This window comes from Lampetra fluviatilis, chromosome 15, assembly GCF_964198595.1.
Source record: "Lampetra fluviatilis chromosome 15, kcLamFluv1.1, whole genome shotgun sequence".
Classification (NCBI taxonomy): domain Eukaryota; kingdom Metazoa; phylum Chordata; class Hyperoartia; order Petromyzontiformes; family Petromyzontidae; genus Lampetra; species Lampetra fluviatilis.
Window position 1 is genome coordinate 15,193,671 of NC_136289.1, and position 27,655 is coordinate 15,221,325.

The following is a 27,655-nucleotide window of genomic DNA, read 5'->3' on the forward strand; positions in this document are numbered from 1 at the left end:
TCGGCAGGTGATGATGATGATGAGTAGTGCGAGAGACACCTGAGCGCCAGCCCAGCCCCCCGCGTCGCTCCGCCCCCCACTCACCTGGGCGCTCGAAGCGCCCCGCGTCTCCCGCAGGCACCCGAACTCCACCCCTCACCCCGCACCTCCCCCACGCACACAGCGGCTTCATTGCAGCCGGAACAATCCGCAATTGGCGCTCATTGTTATTGTCCTGTAGATGTTCATAGGATAAGAGGATCTTGATTTGAAGCTTTCGTGACTGCAGGAATCCATACTCTTTGGTTCTTTCGGTAAAGTCACGTAGGTAGACAAATAGAATAAGAGGACTATCGGGAACAATGACGCAGCCCGTTACATCGTACTCGGGTCTAATGATGATAGCGCATTGTGCCGATAATCCTGACCCCAGGCCAGCCGGCCACACAATCAGCGTCCCGGAAAATATTGAGCGAGAAATGCAGCCCTGGGCACACCACGTTACGCACATCCCTTCGCCACCAGCAGACTCTGGACTCGATACCGACAAGCGGGACTCTGCGCTGGCCTCGCTGTAACATCGAGCCACAGGCTGCATCACTGGGACCTTCTGCCTGGCGGCCGCGGGGACCTGGGGACCGGGGACGAGCACCACGTCCGTCGCGACTGCCGCGTGCTCGCCAATGAGCAGGCAATGGGTGGCCATGTCACTCCTGTAACATGGCAAGGCGTAGCCCTGCAATTACTCGCTCAAGCCACTGCTGGCGGGAGGGTCTTCACTCGAGAGAGGACAGTAAGTCCTCTATCCATAATGCAGATTTACTTTTTGGGTTAGATCGCGTAAATATAAATGTGTCGTTAAACCTGCCACCACCCGACACAGCCAATTATTGAGGCTTGTCACGTCAACAGAACGTGCCAATTCGTTACTCGTGCAGCACACCGGTGGGTGTTGGAGAGTAAATCCACAACATTTACCATCTGAGTACTCTCCAACACACCGATGTGCTGTACTAGTAACGCATTGGCACGTTCTGCTTACGTGACAAACCTTACTAATTGGCTGTGTAGGGTGGTGGCGAGTTTAACGACGCATTTATACTTACGCGATCTAACCCAAGAACATATTTTATGTATGATCTGTTTACGATTTTGTTTATCTGCAATGCGCGAGGCTGTCCACACGAGGGCGCGGCGGTGAGGCCCCCGTGGGGTTTGCGCGTTTCGCGTGCGCCACCTGCTGTGAGACCACGAATCGCACCCTGCGCGCGTGGGAGGCGCCAGGGGTGAGGGAGGAGTGAGTGGACGAGTGAGCGGTGGGTGATGAGCGATTGAGGAGTGGGGGGTTGAGTGAGGAATGGGTGCGTGAAAGACGAGCAGCGAGTTAGAAGTGGAACACTTCCGATATTAGGAAACCACTGGGAGCTTATACACTTTAAAATAATCGAGATTGAAAACGCATTTATTTACAACAGATGTTTGTGTTTAGTGTGTTGTCCACCGCATCTCCGATTGGCACGGTTGGCTACTTAGGGTGCGAAAGAAGTTTAACATACATCCAAGTGGGCGGTGAATCGGTGGTGAGGGGAGAGTCGTGAGTGAATGAGGGATGAGTGAAGGGAGAGTGAAGGGAGTGTGAGTGAGGAATGAGTGAAGGGTGAATGGTGAGGGGTGAATGAGGGGGGAGGGGGGTAAGGGACGCGTGAGGATTGAGGGGTGAATGGTGAAGGGAGAGTGAAGGGAGAGTGAGGGATGAGTGAAGGGAGAGTGAGGGGTGAGTGAGGGGAGAGTGAGGGGTGAGTGAGGGGTGAGTGAGGGGTGAGTGAGAAATGAGTGAGAAATGAGTGAGGGGAGAGTGAGGGGAGAGTGAGGGGTGAGTGAGAAATGAGTGAGAAATGAGTGAGGGGAGAGTGAGGGGTGAATGAAGGGAGAGTGAAGGGAGTGTGAGGGGTGAATGAGGGGTGAGTGAGAAATGAGTGAGGGGAGAGTGAGGGGTGAGTGAGAAATGAGTGAGGGGAGAGTGAGGGGTGAGTGAGAAATGAGTGAGGGGAGAGTGAGGGGTGAGTGAAGGGAGAGTGAAGGGAGTGTGAGGGGTGAGTGAGAAATGAGTGAGGGGAGAGTGAGGGATGAGTGAGGGGTGAGTGAGGGGTGAGTGAGGGGAGAGTGAGGGGTGAGTGAGGGATGAGTGAGGGGTGAGTGAGAAATGAGTGAGGGGAGAGTGAGGGGTGAGTGAAGGGAGAGTGAAGGGAGTGTGAGGGGTGAGTGAGAAATGAGTGAGGGATGAGTGAGGGATGAGTGAGGGGTAAGTAAGGGGTGAGTGAGGGGAGAGTGAGGGGTGAGTGAGGGATGAGTGAGGGGTGAGTGAGAAATGAGTGAGGGGAGAGTGAGGGGTGAGTGAGGGATGAGTGAGGGGTGAGTGAGAAATGAGTGAGATGTGAGTGAGGGGTGAGTGAAGGGAGAGTGAAGGGAGAGTGAGGGGTGAGTGAAGGGAGAGTGAGGGGAGAGTGAGGGGTGAGTGAGGGGAGAGTGAGGGGTGAGTGAGGGGAGAGTGAGGGATGAGTGAGGGGTGAGTGAGAAATGAGTGATGGGAGAGTGAGGGGAGAGTGAGGGGTGAGTGAGGGGTGAGTGAGGGGAGAGTGAGGGGAGAGTGAAGGGAGTGTGACGGGTGAGTGAGGGGTGAGTGAGGGGTGAGTGAAGGGAGTGTGAGGGGTGAGTGAGGGGTGAGTGAAGGGAGAGTGAGGGGTGAGTGAGGGATGAGTGAGGGGTGAGTAAGGGGTGAGTGAGAAATGAGTGAGGGATGAGTGAGGGATCAGTGAGGGGTGAGTGAAGGGAGAGTGAGGGGTGAGTGAAGGGAGAGTGAGGGGAGAGTGAGGGGTGAGTGAGGGGAGAGTGAGGGGTGAGTGAGGGGTGAGTGAGGGGTGAGTGAGGGGTGAGTGAGGGGAGAGTGAAGGGTGAGTGAGGGGTGAGTGAGGGGTGAGTGAGGGGTGAGTGAGAGGTGAGTGAGGGGTGAGTGAGGGGTGAGTGAAGGGAGAGTGAGGGGTGAGTGAAGGGAGAGTGAGGGGAGAGTGAGGGGTGAGTGAGGGGAGAGTGAGGGGAGAGTGAGGGGTGAGTGAGGGGTGAGTGAGGGGTGAGTGAGAGGTGAGTGAGGGGTGAGTGAGGGGTGAGTGAGAAATGAGTGAGAAATGAGTGAGGGGAGAGTGAGGGGAGAGTGAGGGGTGAGTGAGAAATGAGTGAGAAATGAGTGAGGGGAGAGTGAGGGGTGAGTGAAGGGAGAGTGAAGGGAGTGTGAGGGGTGAGTGAGGGGTGAGTGAGAAATGAGTGAGGGGAGAGTGAGGGATGAGTGAGAAATGAGTGAGGGGAGAGTGAGGGGTGAGTGAGAAATGAGTGAGGGGAGAGTGAGGGATGAGTGAGGGGTGAGTGAGGGGTGAGTGAGGGGAGAGTGAGGGGTGAGTGAGGGATGAGTGAGGGGTGAGTGAGAAATGAGTGAGGGGAGAGTGAGGGGTGAGTGAAGGGAGAGTGAAGGGAGTGTGAGGGGTGAGTGAGAAATGAGTGAGGGATGAGTGAGGGATGAGTGAGGGGTAAGTAAGGGGTGAGTGAGGGGAGAGTGAGGGGTGAGTGAGGGATGAGTGAGGGGTGAGTGAGAAATGAGTGAGGGGAGAGTGAGGGGTGAGTGAGGGATGAGTGAGGGGTGAGTGAGAATGAGTGAGATGTGAGTGAGGGGTGAGTGAAGGGAGAGTGAAGGGAGAGTGAGGGGTGAGTGAAGGGAGAGTGAGGGGAGAGTGAGGGGTGAGTGAGGGGAGAGTGAGGGGTGAGTGAGGGGAGAGTGAGGGATGAGTGAGGGGTGAGTGAGAAATGAGTGATGGGAGAGTGAGGGGAGAGTGAGGGGTGAGTGAGGGGTGAGTGAGGGGAGAGTGAGGGGAGAGTGAAGGGAGTGTGACGGGTGAGTGAGGGGTGAGTGAGGGGTGAGTGAAGGGAGTGTGAGGGGTGAGTGAGGGGTGAGTGAAGGGAGAGTGAGGGGTGAGTGAGGGATGAGTGAGGGGTGAGTAAGGGGTGAGTGAGAAATGAGTGAGGGATGAGTGAGGGATCAGTGAGGGGTGAGTGAAGGGAGAGTGAGGGGTGAGTGAAGGGAGAGTGAGGGGAGAGTGAGGGGTGAGTGAAGGGAGAGTGAAGGGAGTGTGAGGGGTGAGTGAGAAATGAGTGAGGGGAGAGTGAGGGATGAGTGAGGGGTGAGTGAGGGGTGAGTGAGGGGAGAGTGAGGGGTGAGTGAGGGATGAGTGAGGGGTGAGTGAGAAATGAGTGAGGGGAGAGTGAGGGGTGAGTGAAGGGAGAGTGAAGGGAGTGTGAGGGGTGAGTGAGAAATGAGTGAGGGATGAGTGAGGGATGAGTGAGGGGTAAGTAAGGGGTGAGTGAGGGGAGAGTGAGGGGTGAGTGAGGGATGAGTGAGGGGTGAGTGAGAAATGAGTGAGGGGAGAGTGAGGGGTGAGTGAGGGATGAGTGAGGGGTGAGTGAGAAATGAGTGAGATGTGAGTGAGGGGTGAGTGAAGGGAGAGTGAAGGGAGAGTGAGGGGTGAGTGAAGGGAGAGTGAGGGGAGAGTGAGGGGTGAGTGAGGGGAGAGTGAGGGGTGAGTGAGGGGAGAGTGAGGGATGAGTGAGGGGTGAGTGAGAAATGAGTGATGGGAGAGTGAGGGGAGAGTGAGGGGTGAGTGAGGGGTGAGTGAGGGGAGAGTGAGGGGAGAGTGAAGGGAGTGTGACGGGTGAGTGAGGGGTGAGTGAGGGGTGAGTGAAGGGAGTGTGAGGGGTGAGTGAGGGGTGAGTGAAGGGAGAGTGAGGGGTGAGTGAGGGATGAGTGAGGGGTGAGTAAGGGGTGAGTGAGAAATGAGTGAGGGATGAGTGAGGGATCAGTGAGGGGTGAGTGAAGGGAGAGTGAGGGGTGAGTGAAGGGAGAGTGAGGGGAGAGTGAGGGGTGAGTGAGGGGAGAGTGAGGGGTGAGTGAGGGGTGAGTGAGGGGTGAGTGAGGGGTGAGTGAGGGGAGAGTGAAGGGTGAGTGAGGGGTGAGTGAGGGGTGAGTGAGGGGTGAGTGAGAGGTGAGTGAGGGGTGAGTGAGGGGTGAGTGAAGGGAGAGTGAGGGGTGAGTGAAGGGAGAGTGAGGGGAGAGTGAGGGGTGAGTGAGGGGAGAGTGAGGGGAGAGTGAGGGGTGAGTGAGGGGTGAGTGAGGGGTGAGTGAGAGGTGAGTGAGGGGTGAGTGAGGGGTGAGTGAAGGGAGAGTGAGGGGTGAGTGAAGGGAGAGTGAGGGGTGAGTGAGGGGAGAGTGAGGGGAGAGTGAGGGGTGAGTGAGAGGTGAGTGAGGGGTGAGTGAGGGGTGAGTGAAGGGAGAGTGAGGGGAGAGTGAGGGGAGAGTGAGGGGAGAGTGAGAAATGAGTGAGAGGTGAGTGAGGGGTGAGTGAGGGGTGAGTGAAGGGAGAGTGAAGGGAGAGTGAGGGGTGAGTGAAGGGAGAGTGAGGGGAGAGTGAGGGGTGAGTGAGGGGAGAGTGAGGGGTGAGTGAGGGGTGAGTGACGGGTGAGTGAGAGGTGAGTGAGGGGTGAGTGAGGGGTGAGTGAAGGGAGAGTGAGGGGTGAGTGAAGGGAGAGTGAGGGGTGAGTGAGGGGAGAGTGAGGGGTGAGTGAGGGGAGAGTGAGGGGTGAGTGAGGGGAGAGTGAGGGGAGAGTGAGGGGTGAGTGAGGGGTGAGTGAGGGGAGAGTGAGGGGAGAGTGAGGGGAGAGTGAGGGGTGAGTGAGGGGTGAGTGAGGGGTAAGTGAGAGGAGAGTGAAGGGTGAGTGAGGGGTGAGTGAAGGGTGAGTGAGGGGTGAGTGAGGGGTGAGTGAGGGGTGAGTGAGGGGTGAGTGAAGGGAGTGTGAGGGGTGAGTGAGAAATGAGTGAGGGGAGAGTGAAGGGTGAGTGAGGGGTGAGTGAGGGGAGAGTGAAGGGTGAGTGAGGGGTGAGTGAGGGGAGAGTGAGGGGAGAGTGGGGGGATAGTGGGGGGTGAGTGGGGGGTGAGTGAGGGGAGAGTGAGGGGAGAGTGAAGGGTGAGTGAGGGGTGAGTGAAGGGTGAGTGAGGGGAGAGTGGGAGGTGAGTGGGGGGTGAGTGAGGGGAGAGTGAAGGGTGAGTGAGGGGTTAGTGAGGGGAGAGTGAGAAATGAGTGAGGGGTGAGTGAGGGGTGAGTGAGGGGTGAGTGGAGGGTGAGTGAATGGTGAGTGCTGATTCATGCTCCTGCATCTCGCACGCACATGGATCCGGGTTGCGTGAGATGGAGTTGATCGCCATGGCGACGCGTCACGTGATCTCTTGAGAGGCGAGCGAGGCCGGGGAGCTGAACAAGGCGTTGTCATGGCGACCCCCCCCCCCCGCAAGTGGTTACCATAGAAACCTGCCAGGGGTGGTTACCAAGGCGACGGTAGATGGGGTTCTCTGACGAACACTTTGGCCCACGTGCGCAATGTGCAAAATGTCCAGAGACGTGGGGGTAGTCCGTTACATTCGATGAGCTCTCCTGTGATGACGGCGCAGTGTAGCTCTCGTCAATGGCAGCGAGCGCACAGGGTGTTGCAGTGAGGGAGTGCAAGTAGTACTGTGGTTCTGTTAGGAGTGGTACTATGACGGAGTGGTTCTGTGTGGGAATGGTTCTGTGGGGAGTGGTTCTGTGGGGGAGTGATTATGTGGGGGAGTGGTACTATGACGGAGTGGTTCTGTGTGTGAATGGTTCTGTTGGGAGTGGTTCTGTTAGGGAGTGGTTCTGTTAGGAGTGGTACTATGACGGAGTGGTTCTGTGTGTGAATGGTTCTGTGGGGGAGTGGTTCTGTGGAGAAGTGGTTTTGTTCGGGAGTGGTACTATGAGGGAGTGGTTCTGTGGTGGAGTGATTATGTGGGGGAGTGATTATGTGGGGGAGTGGTTCTTTGGGGGGTGGTCACCGCCCAGAACGGGCGCGTGCCCTGGCGGCCTGGGATGTGACCTTGTGCCGTCTTCTGGGTTGTGCCCTCACAGCCGTGTGACTGCTGTGGAGGCTGTTGTGTCAGTCTGCTCACACAGCTGGGCGTGCTATGCCGTGGACACGATGTCAACGATAATTTGTTCCATGCACTCGATTTGGCCACGGACCTCTGCTTTATCTCGAGTCTCGCAGCAAGCAGTAAGCAGTCTTAGTTGGACGTTTCATTGTAGCTGGTCGTCACCAATTCTCGCATACGCTTGACAATGAGGACATCTTCCCCATGATCCTACAAAGGAAATGCTTTGTTGCTCGTCAGTGTGGAACCCGACTGCTGCTATCTGTCTCTCCCACGCCCATTGTTTACAAATGGGTTTCCAGACTTGACGGTGGCATTTGGCAGTGAAGGCGGCTCGATACCTGGTGCTGAACACAGCGCACCACCCGCGTGAATGAGCACTTCCAAAATTCAATTCAATAAACTTTATTACAACTATAATGAGCCAAGAATGTCTGTTTGTGTGTCCCGCGCGTGACGTCACTCCACATGCCCCCACCCCCGTCATTAATATTCATGAGCGGGTGGATTTTTGCACTCACGCAGAAGGTCGAGCGGAAAATTTATTTTCGCAAATTCGCTTTAAGTTTCACGTTTCTTTATTGAAAATGAATCGAATAAATAATTATACGCAGCAACAAAGTGGATATGGTGTCTTTATTTATTTCTTTAGCACTTGAGACAAAAGGTAAGTCTAATTTATGCTTCTAAATTATGGTAAAATAGACATTTCTCGGTGATTTGCCAGATATTGTATCGATTACCAATGAATTTCAACCCCAGCGGCCCAAAGCAGAAGAGAATAAAGTATCAGAGCAGTGCATTTGAACAAATTGAAACTCAGTAATATACAGTGCTGCAGTGATATGAAGTCAGGCGTTTAATGGTATAGTTTCGTACAAGAATCACTACCATTAAATTTACACAAGATACAATAATACTTTTTAAAAATGTGTAAATATTACAGCTTCCGTCCTAGGACAGGCAAAAGGCTAGATGTTTATAACGCATTAACATAATTCCCTTTTCAAAGCACTTTACAGGGCTACAGAGCAAGGTATAACTAATGCGTATTAAACGAGTGTCATTTATAGTCTTTGGTTCTTTCGGTAAAGTCATGTAGATAGAAAAAAATAACTAATAAATCACGACATTTCGATAGCAACAGAAGCCATGGTCTTCAGGTGAAAAAATGATATACAGCAGGCGGGCTGCTGAAGAGGAAATGTAGCGAGAGAGTTACTACAGGGGTTATGTATGTGGGGTGAGTGAATGTAACCGCAGAGAGGGTCGGGGTGGGTGACCTCGGCTCATCCGAGGAGGGGGGAGCTGTCGCAACGGGCGGGACATTTGCAGAGGGAAAAGGTGATAGAGAGAAAAGAAAAAAAAGATCAAACTTAGCAAACTTAGAAATGTAATGCAACTCAGAGAGTCTTTACATTTACTTGCACATTCCATCCCTAGGTTGTACCCACCACAAACGTCGATAGCCCTTTGTTGTAGCAGCTCTCTCGCTACATTTCCTCCTCAGCAGTCCGCCTGCTGTATATAATTTTTCGCCTGAAAACGATGGCTTGTGTTGCTATCGAAACGTCGTGATTTATTAGTATTTTTTCTATCTACGTGACTTTACCGAAAGAACCACTGAGTATTAATTCCTGCAGTCACGAAAGCTTCAAATCAAGATTGAGTGTAATTTACACGCGATAAATGAACAACTAAACGCTACAGGTTTCACAAAGGCGAAGGGCTGGAGGTGATTTACATCATAGTGACAGTGATATCAGGGAGCTATAATTAAATGCACAAATCGAAACGACGATCACAATTTCCATCAGCACCCTGTGCGCTGTGGGACGGCTGTGAACAGGCGTCAGCTCCTGCTGATCGACACCACGATGGGTCGTGTGATTTTGACAAAAGCCTTGGGAGCTCGCGGAACGTGTTAAGAACGGCTTGGTAGAGGCATGGCGTGCAAGCGAAGCGGCCTCAAGCTCGTAGTTGGGCGCCGTGCCGAGGCAGCTCTGATCCACCCTCACCTCCCCACTCTGGCCCGGGTAGGGGGCACAGCTGCGGCGTGGCCTCCCTACCTCGTGGCTCAGTGAATCGTCCTCACCATGGCCACGAGATCATGCCACGCTTTATTGTGGATGTATTTTTTTGATGACCTTTCAGATCCCCCCCACCCTTCCTCGCTGTGATGATATCGTCCAGTCCAGTTCATGAGCAGTGTGTTGTCGTCACGTTTACGTGTTTGGCTCTTTTGGGGGGAATGGACAATTAACACCGTTTGGCTGAACGTAGCGCTCGTGCAAATGTATTTCATTGGTTCGCCCCAGGGCACGCAGCTCGTGCGGCGCTGCTCTGGAAACGGCATCCGATCTATTTTAATCAAGCTCGCAGTGCGGCGCTTTGGTCCGCAGAAACACGGCCAATTATGAAAGCGCTTTATCCGGCCGTGGCCACATTATTCCCGTCGCTGCCGACCTTGAGTTATTTTCCTTGCGTGTAATTGGCTCCAGAGGGATGATGCATTCATTGCGCCTGGAATTCGCGCGTCTCCGCGCCTGTGCTCGGCACAGCACAGGAGGACGGAAGCGTCGAGGCGCACGAGCCGGCCTCTACCCCTGGCGCCGTGCACTCGACGCTTGGGAAAGGCGTCACCGCTCAAGGACTTCTATTGATACAACTAGGACGGTTAAAACCGGAGCTTTTTGCATACCTGGTAACTGCATGAAAATAAATGGTAAAATATGGTTTCCGGTTTGCTGCATTGACAGAAACGTAACAAACGGGAGAGTTCTACCATTTTAGCCGAGAGACGAGGGCAGCTGCAAGTGGAGTGACGGCCGAGCAGCACACTGGGCTTGCCGTTTCGATCCCATCTCCCGATGCGGCAGGTGAAACAATTGGATGAATTTCCTGAATTGACAATGCTGACATTTTGTTCGAGAGTAGCAATGGTCATAAACATTTTATATTTTGTCCATGTTATTGTGAGATGCACCTGGCCAGCAGACGCAAATGTTTCAGGAACACGTACCTCTAACATGGAGCAGCTGCGTGCGGATGCTGCGAGAAGCAAGTTTGGTGGCAGGGTGGTTGAGCGGGCGTCGCTTGGCGCTTGTTGTGGTGAATAGGGATCTCATACAAGCTCTCGGGAATGGATAATAATTAGAATTCTCTTTTACTGCGCGCTGACGTGCCGCTCGCGTGAAATCAGACATTCGCGTGCGGACGGCAGCATCTATCCTGTGGCATGCAATGATGATGATGACAACCAGTTCGTGCACAAAACGAGTTTGTATCAGCTAAAGTGAAGGCAAGAGGAGTTAGTTAAACATTTGGTTTTATTTTAAAACAGATTAACACTCATATTCTTTGGTTCTTTCGGTAAGGTCACGTAGATAGAAAAATAATAATACAAAGAAAATGAATGAAACATACTGTAGCCTAGTTCTTAATCGGAGTGAGTGTACTGGCAGTCTACAATGTAGACTGTAGCCTGGTTATTAAGTTTGGTGGGTGTACTGGCAGTCTATAATGTAGAATGTAGCCTGAAAAAAATAAATAAAAATAAAAAGCCACGACGTTTCGATCACAACACAAGGGGTCGTCATCAGGAAAAGGGGGGTTAGCCTCTAAAGGCAAACTGTGCATAAAGGTTTGGAGATGGGCGTAGCCCAAGTGTCTCAGCAGCACCAGCGTGGGCGGGGCAGCTGATGCCAATGCAGGAGACAACAACGACACCGGCAGTGGGTCTACACCAATCATTGGAAAGATGTCATCAACCACTTTGGGTCATGACTTGTGTTTTCTTGTCAATCAACCTCCACCGTCAGCAGTGTGGTGTGTGGAGCAGGGTACAGTGGTGATTGCCTGGCGGCCTTTTGGTGTAGACCCACTACCGGTGTCGTTGTTGTCTCCTGCATTGGCATCAGCTGCCCCACCCACGCTGGTGCTGCTGAGACACTTGGGCTACGCCCATCTCCAAACCTTTATAAACAGTTTGCCTTTAGAGGCTAACCCCCCTTTTCCTGATGACGACCGCTTGTGTTGCGATCGAAACGTCCTGGTTTTTTTTCAGGCTACAGTCTACATTATAGACTGACAGTACACTCACCTAGGTTAAGAACCAGGCTACAGTCTACATTATAGACTGCTAGTATGCTCACCGAGGTTATCTACATTATAGACTGCCAGTACACTCACCCAGCTTAATAACCATTGCTACAGTCTAGATTATAGACTGCCAGTACACTCACTCCGATTAAGAACCAGGCTACAGTATTATTTTAGTATTCACTTTATTTTTATTTTTTCTATCTACATGACTTTACCGAAAGAACCAAAGAATATTAATTCCTGCAGTCACGAAAGTTTCAAGTCAAAAGATTAACACCCAGTTTTACAATTTCAAACACGTCTTGCAGACCAAGAGAAGGTAAAAGTAATGGTGATGAACATATTTCTGCGGAGGGAGCTGGTAGGAACGTTGGGTTGCTCGGTCAATGGCCAGGATCAACGGCGGCGTGGTATATTCCGCAAATATGGCCAACTGTGAGGGCGGGCACAAGCCGGCGTGAGTAGGTTAAACGTTGAGTTTTATAAGGGCACCACGGGGTGACCAGCCTCTCCTCACCTAGCCCCACCCCTCCCCACCCAGCCTCACCCTCCCCTCTCCATCCAGCCCCTCCCCACCCTCCCCTCTCCACCCAACCCCACCCCTCCCATTTTTTTATGCACGACGGACGGACACAATAATCCCCTGTGGGCTGGTGGAACCAGGTGGTTCCTACCAGTAAAAAATGTCCTCTCAGATGGCCGTGTGTTCAACGGAATATATCAGGAAAAAAATCAGTTTTTTACGTGGAGAAACAAACATGGGAAGGCGGACTGTCTGCTAATTTCAAAACTGGACTGGCTATGGGTCCAAACGGGATTGTGAGGGGTCGCGTTAATGTGGTCAATGTTTCTCCACGTGGTCACAGAGGGCTTAGTGTGGGCTCTGCACTGACCTCGTCCCGACATCTCCTCCGCGCTCCTCGTTCGGCGTGAAGGAGCGGCACGACGACAGGAGGTTAAGGGTCATCTAAGAGGTTTAATGCAACACAGGACAATGTACATTTGATTCTGGCCTCACTGCAAAACATTTCATAGTGGACTTGGATTTCTTCCAGTGTGCTTTATCAATACAGTATTATACCTTTATTATAGTCATAGTTCACCTGTTACATGGGACATACGAGTACGGTAAATACACACACGCGCACAAGGCGTGAACTCGTGACGACGTCGTCCACTGATACCCCCCCACCCCCCACAAAGCCACAGTGCCCCCTCCGCCCCTCACCACCCTCCTTCAGCAAGCCACTGCCTCCCTCGTCCACAGTTCCCTCTACCCGTGCTCCATGCTATGATGGTGGCGGGGGCGTCCGTTTGATCCGCTTTGTGTTTACAGCGCAAGCCAAGTCTACACACTTAAAAATATATAAAATACGAGAGGTTCGCTGGCCTCGGCTCGTGGGGCCAAAGGCGCGATGCCGGGAGATCGCGGTCCCTCTCGTGGCATGATTGGGGAGCAGCGAGCGCCGTGGCTACCGACTCAATCGGTGGAAGAGGATGAATGCAAAGAATCGGACGTGCGGGGAGTGTGCCAAACGCAGCGGTGCACGTTTCAAGTGCACGTGCACCTCGGCATTAAAGGGCTCCTCTCGTTCTGTCACGAAAACGGAACGAGGCCAGATCGCAGAATGAACCAGAGCCGCATCGAGAAACCTCCCAGGAGGTGAGGGGATGGTCCTAAAACTTAAAGCTTTTAAAACAGGGCCCTGACCAAACATCCCAATGCTGAAACAGGCCCTACAAATTACTCAACTGGGATTACACATTGCCATTTCGCCGTTTGGCTGAACGACTGCGAAAACCTGGCAGAACCCTCCTGAAAAAGAGTCTTGAGACTTGACCAAGCTTCCTGGGTAGATGAAGATATATGAATAAAAATTAATACTTTTTCGCTGGCAAATATCAATAAAATACCAATTTTGCAGATCTCAATGGGAGCGGAGTGGGGAGCGACTGACCCCATTGCCCCCCTTGTATCCACCACCAGAACGAACTGGGTGGACGATGCAAGAGGTCACTGCTCATGAGAGATGCTGCATCCCTTCCACGTCTCTCACCCTCGCCCATACATCTTCCAGCGTGTGCTCGGGCGTGTGGGATGTGTCCCATGATCTACGCCTGGGTCCGATTACTCGGAGCTCGCCACCCCCACTCCCATCGCTCCCCAGTCTCACACCCTGTCCAGCACGTCTCTCTAACGTTACAAAAACTTCAGACACGGTACAGCTTGCTCTACCGCATGGTTAAAAACACCTCATCGTTTCATTGAGCCGTCGATAATGTGGTAATATGATGGCTAATACGTTTACACCACAGTATTTGAAATTAAATGTAAAGTATCTTCTATGAGTTGTCTACATGGGTATGCGTTCATAGATTACACAGACGAGAGACAATTAAACACAGGACTGGGGAAAAGCGGGGTTCATTTGAAGCCCAGATGGTTAACCCCCTTGTACTGCATCATATCAAACAGTGCATCTTACTCAGAAATAGCCCTAAAAAGTACATGGCACATAAATGCTTTAAAAAAACACCAATATTTGTGGTGAGAGGTGCTCCCCGAGTGATTACGATTCGAGTCACTTCCCACGGTTAAACAACGCCAGCTGTGTGCAACCACGGGCAGCCTGTGACAGCAGCGTTGGACCGAGCAGTGCGGCTGCTGCTGCTGCCGCCGGTGTTACCCTAGCAAATGCACGTGGCAGCCTCTACCACAGATTCAAAGCATTTCTTGCTGCACTGGGAAACAGCGATGTTTCGTGGTGACGGGGCTCTTTTTCGAGAAGAACTCGTCGTGGGGAACAACACTCGTCGCTGTGAGGTTGGTTTGTCCACCTGTACGAAAAACGTGTCGCCCGGGTTGAGTCAAAGAGCAGGAAAGTGTGTCTCAGACCCCGTGCGGAGCGGAGAGACAACGTTCCTGAATCCCCCGCCATGGGATTTGTTTCTAAAAACGTTTAACATAAATGGCACGATACGGTGGTGTAGGGGCACGACATGGTAAATGGTGAATATTGTATAAGCAACCATAGATGCAGTATATACATTGTGTATTTTGTGGTTAAATGTCACCGTTTCCCATTGACGTTAAATCATATTCTGGAGTTAGAGCAGGATATTACCGTGTCGTAACTAGTTTGCTTCTATGGAAAAACACTGGTATTTTCTGCTTGGGAGGTTTCCGTTTTCAAAGGGCTTTGTGCGAGTGGGACAGACATGCATGAGCAGACAGTACTCGCTGGCTCTCGCCGTGTCCCCAGGTGACTCGATGTATCCATGTGACTCGCCGCATGCTCTAACCATCTGCCAAAAAGGTATGCTCGGCTTGACAGACCTCGTCAGTGCAGCCAGCGGCAGCGCCGCGCGGCCTGCCCGCCCGCCCCGTCACTGCACATAGTAGAGCCAGTAGACCGCGTTGAAGAACCCGAAGGTCACGGGGAAGATCACGCGCGACCACTTGTCAATGGCGTTGACGTTGCTCAGATCCGGAATCTTGATCTTGAGCTGCGAGGTGCGGCGCTGCAGCCTCGTCTTCTTGGCGCCACCCTGGCCACGCTGCAGCGTCCCGCGGCCCCGCTCGCCACGGGCCGCCCGCTCCAGCGTCTCGCCGCCCCCCTGCACCGGCTTGCGCAGCTGCACGCCGGGGTGGTGGTGGTGGTGGTCGAGGCCCAGGCCGGTCGCACGCGGGTCCCCGGGGAGGCCCGGGTGGCCGTAGCCAAGCGGGGAGCTGCGGGATTCCCCCACGAGCGCCGAGTGGCTGAGACCCAGCGGGGTGTTGCGCATGTCGCTCGGCAGGCCCGGGTAGCCCAGGCCCAGCCCCATGCCCCGCATGTCGCCCGCGAGGCCCGGGCGGTCCAGGGAGAGGCCGGCGGCTCGCACGTCGCACACGCCCTCCCCGCCTGGGCCGCCCATCTCGTTGCGGATCTCCAGACTCGTAAGCAGGATGTTACCGTGGGCATCCACCTGCGGCGAGCAACGGCCATCACGCCCAGCGAGCGATTTCAACTTTCACGTTTCTTTTGTTTAATTATTCGGTGAGAACTCACGAAGGCAGGATAGGCTCTCATTGCAACGGTGAGTTGAGTCACCACAACGAAAAAAGCAAAACAACTAACAGAGTTCAGCAATGAAGCAAATATAAATCAGAGCAGAGACGACAGAACAAATTTAAACTACTGCACAACCGGAACACGAATGTGAATAGACTTTCTGTCTTGAAAATTAACTCTGACAAATGCCTTGGAGCGTTGCGAGTGTGGATAGAAAATTCAGGTCCTGTGTTGCAGCGTGCACCAACTACAATGCAACTACAATGCACTAGCAACAACTACAAGTGGATGAAAACAAATAAGCAAACAATATACCGCCTAGGCTTTCGCGACCAATATTATTCATAATCAACGTTTTTGGGTTTAGATCGCGTTATTTATAAATGTGTCGTAACCCTCCACCACCCGACACGGCCAATCAGTAAAAAAGTGTCACGTTGACACTGGATGCAATTACCAGCGAAACGTCGTACTCAAATTGTAAATGTTGTGGTTTCACGCTTCAACACACCGGTGGGCTAAAGCAGTGAACTATTTGTCTTTTGTCAAGGAATGCAAGGAAACCCTTGACTGATTTGAACATTCAGCATCTCATCAACTTATGTATTTAATTGTTTATATTCCCCACGATGATGCCGGTTATTATTTTATTGTAAGTCGGGGATCTCAATCAAAATATGCGGCTACATATTTGCTATAATCAGGCAGAACTGGACGCACTGGGTGGGATACTCATTACACATAAAGTGTTTTCCACAAATGAACCGCAATGCCTTGCTGATCTCGTCAAGGAGCATAATCTAACAAGCGAACTCCGGTCATCCTCGCAGCGGCTATTGGCTGGCCATTTAACATAGACGGTCACTGCATCGCACACTTTCAGATGCACTTCTGCGGTCGTCTGGAATGCTCTTCCTTCCATTATTCGGAAGCCACTGAAGCTATGCACTTTAAAATCATCTAGATTGAAAACTAATTTCTTTAAAACTGATTTTTATGTTTAGTTTGTTGTCCTCCCCCGGCACCTTTGATTTGCACAATTGGCTACGTACAGTGCGAATGGAGGAGAGCCAGATGCCCAGATAGGCATTGGAGTGGTCACTACGAGTCTGGCAACCTAAGAGTAGATGGAGTTGGTATACTGTAAGGATAGATCTATGAGTCCGCATAGCTGTCTGTGTGGATCTACTGGCCTCTGTAGGAGTCTATAGGTCTCTATATGAGTCAATGGCGCTCTGTGTGGGTCTCTTGGTCTCTGGGTGAGTCTTTAGATCTCTGTGTGAATATATTTTCCTCTATGTGAGTCAAAGGGCAGATGGTGTGGTGAGACTGTCAGGGCAGATCTTGGAGGTCACTACTCACCTCCTGTGCAACAGCCGTGGGATCTGGCTCAGGGTGGAACACATCGGTAGCTCGGAGGCGTGGTGGCACCAACGACTTTGGCTAAGATGACATCTCGATTTTGAAAACCAAACTTTACTGAAATTCCCCGACCCGCGCGACATACCCAACTCGCGCCACCCTGGTGCTCGTAGCTGTCCCGCGGCCCCTCACCTTGCTGGTGTCGGCGGCCCGCGGCTTCTCATTGTTGGCTCGAGCGATCCTCTCGGCCGCCTTCTTGGCGCGCTGAGGCCCGCGGCCGAAGAACAGGTAGTTTACGGCGGCGTACTCGAGCAGCGCCAGGAAGACGAAGCAGAAGCAGCCCATGAGGTAGATGTCGATGGCCTTGACGTACGGGATCTTGGGCAGCGTCTCGCGCAGGTGAGTGCTGATGGTGGTCATGGTGAGCACCGTGGTGACGCCTGCGAGGAGGGAGCGAGTTCAGCAGAATCGTTGTTATTCTGCTTGTTCGTCTAGGAAAGCCTCCTGCCTCTCCAGGAGGACCCTGCCAATAATTTGCAGTCGAGGGTGACATTGCTGCCGTGTGTGATTCCAATTGAGTCATTTTGTGGATAATTTTTCAGCAATGAGATGTTTGGCCAAGATCAGTTACGTTGCATGTGTTTAGCTATGGAAAGAAACTGGAGGACCCAGAGAAAAGCCACGCAGAACAAGAGGAAAACATACAAACTATACAAAGAAAGGTGCCCAAGTCAGAAATTGAACCCATTGACTTTTTGCTGTGAGGTGCAAGTGTCATCACTGCGCAGCCCTGTGGGGCAGTTTGACAATGCATCTCAGAAATTATTTGGGAAATAAAGTATTTATCATATTACAGAAACAAAAACGATGATGATGCGCCATGGCAGGCATGGGTGTGGTTCACACAGTGGCAGTGTTTCCACTGCATGCCAAGTCGCCAGCAACAAACTGCACTGTCAAAGTCTTGATTTCGACAATTGCTTGGAGAACACGACGATGCGAGGAGGGAATTACAAAGTGAAGCAGTGTGAGGGAAGATGCAGAAAGAAAAGTGCTGCGACCTGCAGTGTGGTGGGTGAGTGAATATGTTGTTGTGATTCTGCAGTGTGGTGGTTTAATGCAACATGGATGAGACAAAATCATCCGTCTGGTAGACTTGGTCCTATCTACGTGACTTTACCAATAGACCCAAAGAGTATGGGTATAGTAATCAATGTGAGGTTCACGGGGACAGTGACCGCCATAGTAGCAAAATAAGGTGACTTCAGTGAGCGATTGGAGTAAATCAGTGAGTGCTGGATCATGAATCACCCTGACTGCTGCTCTACTCTGAATTCTATCAGATGCAGCATTGCGGTAGGAACTGGGCTCCCCACCCTAGATGTGACAGCCGCAGCAGGATTCCATCTCAACAGGATTCAGCCACACGTGTGCTCTGTGCAGCAGCAGTGATCATTGTTGAGAGTTAAAGAGGAAAGTTTCGGCACAGAAAAGGAAGCTAAACAGAAAACGCTGACACAGACTCCTGTCCACGAGCACCTCGCATGCTGGGCAACAATCCACACGCAGCAGTGTCTGTGAGTTTTAAGCACTTATATAACAAACGCCTATTCATGCAGCAAAGCAACACTGAGTAGTCTGAATACCTTTTTTTTGGAAGGTACTGCTACATAGGGATGTTTGGCCAATACCAATTATGTTGTGGGCGTGTTTAGCGATGGGCGGAAACTGGAGAGGCTGGAGGAAATCCGTGTAGAACAGGAGGAGAACGTAAAAATACACACTGAAAAGCGCCTGAGATCAGGAATTGACATTAGGCCATTCCTGCTGTGGGGCACGAGTGCTGCCGCCCTGCGGTGCGGGTGACCGTGGCGGGACTGTGCTGTGCCACCATACCCAGAGCGACTCGTGCGGCGGACGCGTCGTAGTTGATCCAGAAGGAGACCCAGGAGAGGATAGTGATGAGGATCGTCGGCATGTACGTCTGCAGGATGAAGTAGCCAATGTTTCTCTTCAAGCGGAAACTCAGGGACAGCCGAGGGTAAGAGCCTGTGTCCAGCACAAGCACACGCCATCGCGCGTTATCGCACGTCATTCCACCAAGCTTTGGCACAAAACTGTGCAATTGACACGAGTTGGCCGTACTAATTGTGCAGCCGATCCTCGTGCGAGTCACGAGCGGGCCTCACCGGTGGCGAACTGCACGTTGCGCGACACTTGGTTGTGCTTGACAATGGTGAACTGAGGCAGCTTAATCTCCCCCACGCCCGTGATGGCCGTGTCGCCTCCTCGCCAGTAGAATTTAATGTCTTCCGTGGTGTAGCCGTCTGGAGAACGTACGCACAGAAGTACACGTGTGTGCTATGCTAGAGTACACGTGCGGGGTACAAGAGTACACGTGTCGGATGTTTACTGGACATGTCTCTATGTCAGGAAAAACCGGTTAGTATTTTTGTTTAATAAAGCAATTTGTCGTCTCACTCACAGCTCTCGATCTCCAAGGTACAGTTCTGTTCATCGAGGGGGTATCGCCGCAGATCCATCATGCAGGCCGCCGTGGTGGTGATTCTGAGATAGGGGTGTATTAGCGGTGCTGTGCTCGCCCACGTATGCACGTGCTCACAGACACAGGCGCTGTCACACGCTCTTCTTAAATGCGCAGTGAGCGGTACCCAGTGGCTCACCAACAGAAGGTTGCAGGTTCAAGTCCTGTTATCCTATGGATAGACTCACGGCCACGATAGGAATGTGGAATTTCCACCGCTGGATCTGCATACTCTAAACAGGAGATATACACTGACTCAAGGCTCATTTGAGCAGCAGGAAATCAGTTGGACATTTTAGTAGACTGGAAAAGACAGGTGACTGGTCACCACAGTCCTATAATGGATGTGGTGTGCCGGATGCGGGTATATTTTTTAGGTTTTAACGGGTTGAGATGAAAGTCGCTTGCAGCAGCCAGTGCAGCGGTGACGCGACGGACGCGAGCAGCGCATGGCGCCGCTAGAGGAACACGCGCCGGGGGCCAATGCCCAAGAGGACATCTGGTGCCAGGCTGCTATGCCACCCCAGGGACCCTCTTGCAATCGAGATGTCCCATCTCAAGAGATCATGCAGGTGGTAATACGTGACCTGGGGTCAGCTCCACATGGAGACCCCTGCTCCCCTGCACACGCAGGCGCTGCATTCGTTTAGGTAATTAGTGGTACAATGGCGTGTCCGTTTGTCCTTGATGGGTGCTAATGCAAGGCTCCTGGGTTCAATGCGACACAGCGTCACAAGGGTGAATGCGCCAGTCAAGTGAACCACGTTGATGTTGCTGTTTATATTGAACTGTCAATCATTTAAATATAACTGCATGCGTCCATATAAGATCATGCGTGATACGATCTAATTTCACGGGGTGTAGGGACTGGTCAGAGCTTTAAACCCTGTTAATGTAAATGTGCAGCGTGATGTTCTGCTGCTCGCCCTGAGCCATATCGAGGCATCGATGCTTATCTCCTGTTCACAGCCCTGGAGAGCCAGTGGTGTAATTCCACATCCCTATGTCAGGGATGAGTCTCTGTGTAAGACAACCGATGTTGACTTCCACGCAAAGTGGTGCTCATTGTATGGACCCAGGGGGGATAATGGGCTGAGTCAACCCTCCCCCCCACAACCAGGATTGAACTCACAACCATCCGATTTGTAAGCTGTTAGCTCTACTGCTGAGCCACTCGATCATGCCACACTCATACACGGTCCACAAACTCAACACATTCGTCAAGAACACTGTTGCCTTAAAATAAAACAATATACAGTATAATTGGTGACGTTTCATACAATGACCCTTCTTCATCACACCCAGAAGACAGAGTGAATAATACTGCAATGTACACCATGGGGCCCTGTTCAAAATAAAATTAAGGATTAGCATAGTGTACAGTGAGCTCACACTCACCTCAACGCGAATAATACGTTTAGCCACTTCCTATGACAATTCCTCTTAATTAGTGTTGAGTGGTAACTGCACAGCAACATGAACATTCACAGGAAATAGATATATCATTTCGGTTTAGAAGTGCATCACTCAAAAATTTCTTAAATTCCACTGAGACAGTTCTTGCCCCGACTCCCTGCGAACTCTCCATCCAGGTGCCCTGCTAACGCTCCACCACCGGTTACCCGGTTACCCGGTTACCCGTGCACCGCTGCTGCGGGCACAGCTGGTTGACCGTCGTCGTCCCGGGCCCTGCCCCCGCGTCTCACCTGAGGCCGTAGAGTACCGTGCCGTCGGGGTGTAGGCGGATCATGCGGTTCTTCACTGTCACCACGTGCACAAACGACTTCTTGTCGTTTAGGAAATAGGTGTCGGGCACCCAGAGCTGGTCAGCCACGCGGTTATCGAGCGTGAGGTTGAGAGGAATGTCCGTGTAGGAGAGGCGCTTGTCCTGCCAGTACTGCTGGAAGTACATGGTGATGGTGTAGTCCTGGGGTGGAGAGAGGGGAGAATGGAGACGCGCATCGCTCTTGTTCCACGTGTGCCCACCCACTAAGGACATGCGCCACGCACAGAGGCTCACGCTACATTTTTATTTTAAAACGGTTGCTGAACGCAGGCCCAAATACCCAAAAGCGCCAATCAGCCAGGAACAAACAGCAATATCAAAGTTGTAATCGATTAATAATTTACACAGTTTTTTAATTGCACGAGCTTGTTGAATCAGAGCTTTGGGGACATGAGTCGATGGGAGAAAATTCCAAGATGGAGCAGTATGGGGGGGAAATCAGAAAGGGAAGGGCTGTGACCTGCAGTGCGGTGGCGGCGGTGGTTGACTACAGAGTAGAGAGGTCGGGTTCACCGAGTCCTCAACAAGTGCAACGTGGAGGCGGCCGGCCGCCGGTGACCGAATAAGCCTGGCGGGTCATCAATGAGTCTGGGACGGAGGTAACGAAGGAAAGTCACTCACCATGTTCACCTCGGACACCATGTCAATGCTCGCGATGTCAATGTTCATTCCCACAGCCACAGGCGTCCCTAGACATGGGCACCCGCACGAACAAAGACAGAGATCCCCTCGTAGCCTTAGCAGACTGTTGAGGCAAGTGCTGTTAGCGAGCACACGTGAAAGCCGACACCATAAGAGCGGATGGGTGACTAACACCACGCCCGGCCGCCTTTGTCTCCCGAGTGGCGATGTTTACACATCTCACCAGGTACTCATTTGAGGCTGAGTCGACCTAGGGAAGGCCCAGAACCGCGCACGAACATACACATAGAAACGCACGGGACACACACAGATGCACGCGTAGATATACAAAGCAAATATCGCCCGTGTAGCCTACACAGGCTGTTTGGGCAAGTGCTGTGAGCGAGCACCAATGGCAGGGTGCACAAGGGAGTGGTGTGGTCGGTACGACGCCTGGCCGCCTTTTTCTCTCCTTGTGCTGCTGTTTACACACTGCACCAGGCACTCATTTAATATGGAAGTTTGAGGACTCGTTAAGATAATTACTCCTTATGTTATCAGAATAAGAATTTAAACTGGTGGAATCCGATGAGCTATGAAGCTCTTTTTCACGGATGTCCAATATAGGCATGGTCAGGATTCGAGCTACCGGGTTCTTAGAGCATTGCGCTCACGAGTATACTACCGCTCCTCAATACAGCAGTACACGTAGCCACACATACCACGCATAACACACGTGTCCGTCGTGTCGACATTGCTGTTTCTGTTATCACGCGCTCCGACTGTATCAGGACCGAGTTTCTCACTCCAGACTCTTTGTGGACAGCCAGAGCGAGAGGTACAGTATACTTAATGGGGTATAACGGCTGTGCAAATGTACATATCGCGTGGTAGTGGCAGTTATCAGACATGTGCAGGCATCTGGCGATTATACGCACAATCAGCCGGTCGATCGAGAAAAAAGACCGCGTTTATTCAACTAAGTCCAAGGGTTACTACACCCACTCGCAGTATTAACCAGGGCTGCCTTCCACAGAAATGAACCGCGAACCTCCGTAACAATCGGTGCACGCGCTGGGCCCCAGATCGCACGCAAGATCGCGATTTCGAGTAAGCAGGCCTCACCGCCAAAGTCGGGTCGCAGCCGAATGTCGTAACCCTTGAGCAGCTTGTCCACGGTTTTCTTCACCACGGACACGTTCCTGGGACTCACGCTGCGCCGGGCGTGCCGGTGAATTCGTGGGTGTGCGGAGTGAATACGTGGGTGTGTGTGGGGTGAATTCGTGGGTGTGCGGAGTGAATACGTGGGTGTGTGTGGGGTGAATTCGTGGGTGTGCGGAGTGAATACGTGGGTGTGTGCGGAGTGAATTCGTGGGTGTGTGTGGGGTGAATTCGTGGGTGTGCGGAGTGAATACGTGGGTGTGTGTGGGGTGAATTCGTGGGTGTGTGTGGTGAATTCGTGGGTGTGTGTGGGGTGAATTCGTGGGTGTGCGGGGGGTGGTTAAGGGATGGTGTGCGGAGTGAATACGTGGGTGTGGGGGGTAGGCAAGACCACAATTTAGTAGTAGTAGGTTATTCACGGGTAGATTGCACTTGGACAATCGATGACGTAACCATGTCATAATTCTAACACAACGAAGCCAACGTGGTGTTATATTAACGTGACACAAAACACGCGCGGACGAGACGAATGGAAATGGTGGCTTCTAAGACGCGGGTAGAGACGGGATGGGATCTCTGCGTGCGATGTTCATCGGCGTTCACGAGACATGGAGGCGCGATGTCGGCACAGACTAATATCTCTGTTCCCATTGTCCTCGCGGACACTGAGAGGCAGTACAATGTTTGTCCGTTGTTTCACCTTCACCAGCTCACGCAGGACACAATACGTGACACCACCCAGCCCGCTCACTCTCCCACTGAGCTCGTCTATTGTTTAATGAACGCTCATCACACTCGTCAATTCACAATGTGGCTCTACAAGGATACAACATTTATACATAGAGCGACGTTTTGGGAAATGGCCATTCTTCATGAACGAGTGTGAGCGTGAATGAAATATCAGATATTGCTCAGCGTCAACATCCACGCTAATCGCTGGGTTACAGACTGTATACACTCTACATACACTGCCACAATGCCAGTGATGTGATATATGGAACAGCATTGATAATAATGATGTGAATGCCTCTAATAGCTGTCGTGACGTCGAGTGCATTGTTCCGCTGTCGGGACACCGTGGCGTGACAGCGGCGGTGCTGCAGCGCCTATCCCGTGGTGCCTGCACATCGCGGTATCCGTGGCGACAAATCTGCGCATTGGTGAAGGGGGTGAACACATTGGTCGACCCTTTGGTCCCCGTGACTCGAGCACGCCCCATACGCCCGTGCCCTGAACCCCCTCGATCCCCTTGGTCCCACTTGACCCCCCTCGGTTCCCTCGGTTCCCACCTCAGAGTCCCGCACGCAGCCACGAGTAGCACCGTGGCGAGTGGCCCGTCCAGGCAGCTCCACGCGCGGCTTCCTCGCCCCATCACGGCTCGCACCAGAAGCCCGCGACCTCCTCCTTGGTCGCCTCTTCCTCCCTTGCTCCTCTTGGTGCAGGCGCAGTCAGGCGTGCGTCCTTGGGCGCATCACAGAGCGAGAGATGCGATCAGAGGCTTCTGCTGCTTCGACGTCAACATCTCACGGCCGCCGTCGAGAGCCCGTGGGGCGCGACTCGCAGAGAAAATGGAGGTTCACGGTACGCGAGCGCGATCTCGCGTTGCGCAGCGCCGTGTCGACGTTCCGTGACCTGCAGCAGGAGCAAAGGCAGCAGCGGCGCTTCTCGTGCGGATCCTGCAGCAAAAGCAGCAGAGAGAGATGGGAGGGGCGGGGGCGAAGATCCCCCAACCTCACCCCTCGCTCCTTTATCCTGCACACTCACATATTCATCTCACACACTCCTACCCCGCTCACAACCCCCACGTACAGCACACCCCCATACTCCACACAACCCACACCCACCACTCCCCCCCTCCTACACACACACCACTCCCCCCCCCCCTCCTACACACACCACTACCCCCCTCCTACACACACACCACTACCCCCCTCCTACACACACACCACTACCCCCCTCCTACACCCTCCTCCTACACACACACCACTACCCCACACAACCTACACCCCCCCCCCCTCCTACACACCCCCCCCCCCTCCTACACAAACACCACTACCCCCCTCCTACATACACACCACTACCCCCCTCCTACACCCTCCTCCTACACACACACCACTACCCCACACAACCTACACCCACCACTCCCCACCCCCCTCCTACACACACACCACTACCCCCCCCCCTCCTACACACACACCACCCCCCCCCTCCTACACAAACACCACTACCCCCCTCCTACATACACACCACTACCCCACACAACCCACACCCACCACTCACCCCCCTCCTACACACACACCACTACCCCCCTCCTACACCCCCCCCCTCCTACACACACACCACTACCCCACACAACCCACACCCACCACTCCCCCCCCCCTCCTACACACACACACCACTCTCCCACACCCCCCCCTCCTACACCGCCCCTCCTACACACACACCACTACCCCACACAACCCACACCCACCACTCCCCCCCCTTCCTACACACACACACCACTACCCCACACAACCCACACCCACCACTCCCCCCCTCCTACACACACACCACTCCTCCCCCCTCCTACACACACCACTACCCCCCTCCTACACACACCACTACCCCCCCTCCTACACACACACCACTACCCCCCCTCCTACACACACACCACTACCCCCCTCCTACACCCTCCTCCTACACACACACCACTACCCCACACAACCTACACCCACCACTCCCCCCCCTTCCTACACACACCACTACCCCACACAACCCACACCCACCACCCCCCCCCCCTCCTACATACACACACCACTACCCCCTCCTACACACACACCACTACCCCCCTCCTACACCCCCCCCCCCTCCTATACACACACCACTCTCCCACACAACCCCCCCCCCTCCTACACCCCCCCCCTACACACACACCACTACCCCACACAACCCCCATCCTACACACACACCACTCTCCCACACAACCCCCCCCCCCTCCTACACTCCACCCTACACACACACCACTACCCCACACACCCCCCCTCCTACAAACACACCACTACCCCACACAACCCACACCCACCACTCCCCCCCCCCTCCTACACACACACCACTACCCCACACACACCCCCCCCTCCTACACACACCCCACTACCCCACACAACCCACACCCACCACTCTCCCCCCCCTCCTACACACACACCACTACCCCCCTCCTACACACACACCACTACCACACACCCCCCCCTCCTACACACACCCCACTACTCCACACAACCCACACCCACCCCCCCCCCTCCTACACACACACACCACTACCCCCTCCTACACACAACCCCCCTCCTACACACACGCCACTACCCCACACCACCCACACCTCTACGCCGCACCCCGTGCACCGCATGCCCCGACCGTGGGAACCCGAACCTTCTTCCCTCGTGCTGCACGTGCTGCTGCTGCTGCTGTTGGTGCTGATGCTGCTGGTGCTGATGCTGGTGCTGATGCTGGTGATGGTGACAGGCGGAGGAGCGGTGTTCTCCCTGCGACGCTCGCGAGCACGCAGCGCGCTCCCTCGGAGCGGTGGCACGGCCCAGCGGTAGCGAGTTCGCCCGCTTGTTGCACAGGTTCACGGTTCGAATCCAACGGCCGCTCTGGTTATTGCTACGAGTGTTTACCATAATACATGCGCCGTCTGCTTTACAGTGGGTATCTTTCACAAAATCATGTCATTGCGTGCCGGCGTCGTGGTCTAAATTCAAAAAAATACCCGCAAATGACTCATTACGAGACACGCAGCACCATTGCCCCCTACTGGCAGACCACAGCTTGCTGGACCGAATGACGACCTCTCGTTCATCACCTTTCTGGCATTGTCTTGTTTATGCAGACATTGAACGCGCTTCCTCTGTAACACACTGCCGCTGTTCGCCTCTTAAGTTCCAGTAACGTCACCTCGGCGCAGGTGCCAGGCTATGTGCACTATGTGTCGAAGGCCGCATGAAGTGTAGAAGGCTCATTTGGCAGGCGGTCACGGTACAGACTCAGGTGTCATCGGTTGACTGAGAATGACTGGCAGATGCACCATCTATGCTCCCCACTGTGGCACATCGCTGCTTTTTAGCCGCCCGGCGCTCCGCGTGTCACCGATGTTTGTCGTGAGGGGGAATCGAACAACTCCCTCACACACAAGCGTGGTGATGATACTCGGCTCTCGACACGTTGTCATTTTTGGATCCGAATGCCGATATGGTTGGTGTTGATGCTGAGACCACCGACAGTCCAGCCTGCAGTCTACACGTGCAATAGAGCCTTCGACACAACCAATCATCTGTGGAGCTTAATCTTGGTGTTGCATCTTGGTGTTTATGTGTGCGTCCGTACGTGTTTGTGCCTGGACAAAGTCCCATCGGTGAGCTCCTCCGGCAGGCAAGGCTGCGTTGGCTGGGTCATGTAGCCCGCATGCATCAGCCACCGCATGCCTAAACAGCTTTTGTTCGGCCGGATCGAGGGGGCTAAACGGGCGCAGCACGGGCTAGAGAAGAGATGGAGTGATGTGGTACAGGAGGACGTGGAGCTGAGTGGATTTGCCGATGACTGGTACCAGCGGTGTCAAGATCGGCCTCTGTGGAGGAGGCTCGTGAAGGACGCTACTTGGGCAGTTGGAGGCAGTCGCCATCCAACAACAACGGAGGGCGGAGGAGCGACGCTCACAACAACGACCGGAGCGCCAGGTGGCTAAAGCACAGCAAGTTGGCACAGTAGGGGGCACAGGTGGTGCATCAGCCAGTCATCTCGGTCATCTCAGTCAGTCGACCCGTGGCACCTGGGTCTGCCCCGTGACCTCCTGCCAGCAGGCGTTCGACACTTCACGTGGCCTCAAGGTGCACATGGCCTGGCACAAGCGTCGTGGTGACGTCACCGCCACTGAGTGGCGAATGGCGGTTGTTGTTGTTGTGCCTGTTCGTGTCTTTGGGGAGCGATAAGTGTCGCAGTCAGCGCGCCACGCTACGAACCTGGCGACCCG

At 53.4% G+C, this 27,655-nt stretch overlaps 1 protein-coding gene across 2 annotated transcripts; it reads right to left on the reverse strand.

Annotated features, from left to right (window-relative positions):
- Positions 1-12,334: 12,334 nt before the first annotated feature.
- LOC144936298 (gamma-aminobutyric acid receptor subunit beta-3-like) lies at positions 12,335-26,428 on the reverse strand. 2 transcript variants are annotated; one of them, XM_078863383.1, is made up of 10 exons: positions 26,059-26,428; positions 23,943-24,114; positions 22,618-22,706; positions 21,493-21,560; positions 20,792-21,012; positions 19,026-19,108; positions 18,730-18,867; positions 18,437-18,589; positions 16,733-16,980; positions 12,335-15,092 (listed from the first exon to the last, which is right to left on the reverse strand). In XM_078863383.1, exons 2-10 carry the CDS (start codon positions 24,023-24,025, stop codon positions 14,514-14,516), a joined length of 1,662 nt encoding a protein of 553 aa, XP_078719509.1. In that variant the 5' UTR covers positions 24,026-24,114; positions 26,059-26,428; the 3' UTR covers positions 12,335-14,513. The 2 variants fall into 2 exon arrangements, with proteins under 2 accessions (XP_078719509.1, XP_078719508.1); XM_078863382.1 differs by lacking the exon at positions 26,059-26,428 and having other exon boundaries at positions 23,943-24,453.
- Positions 26,429-27,655: the final 1,227 nt, after the last annotated feature.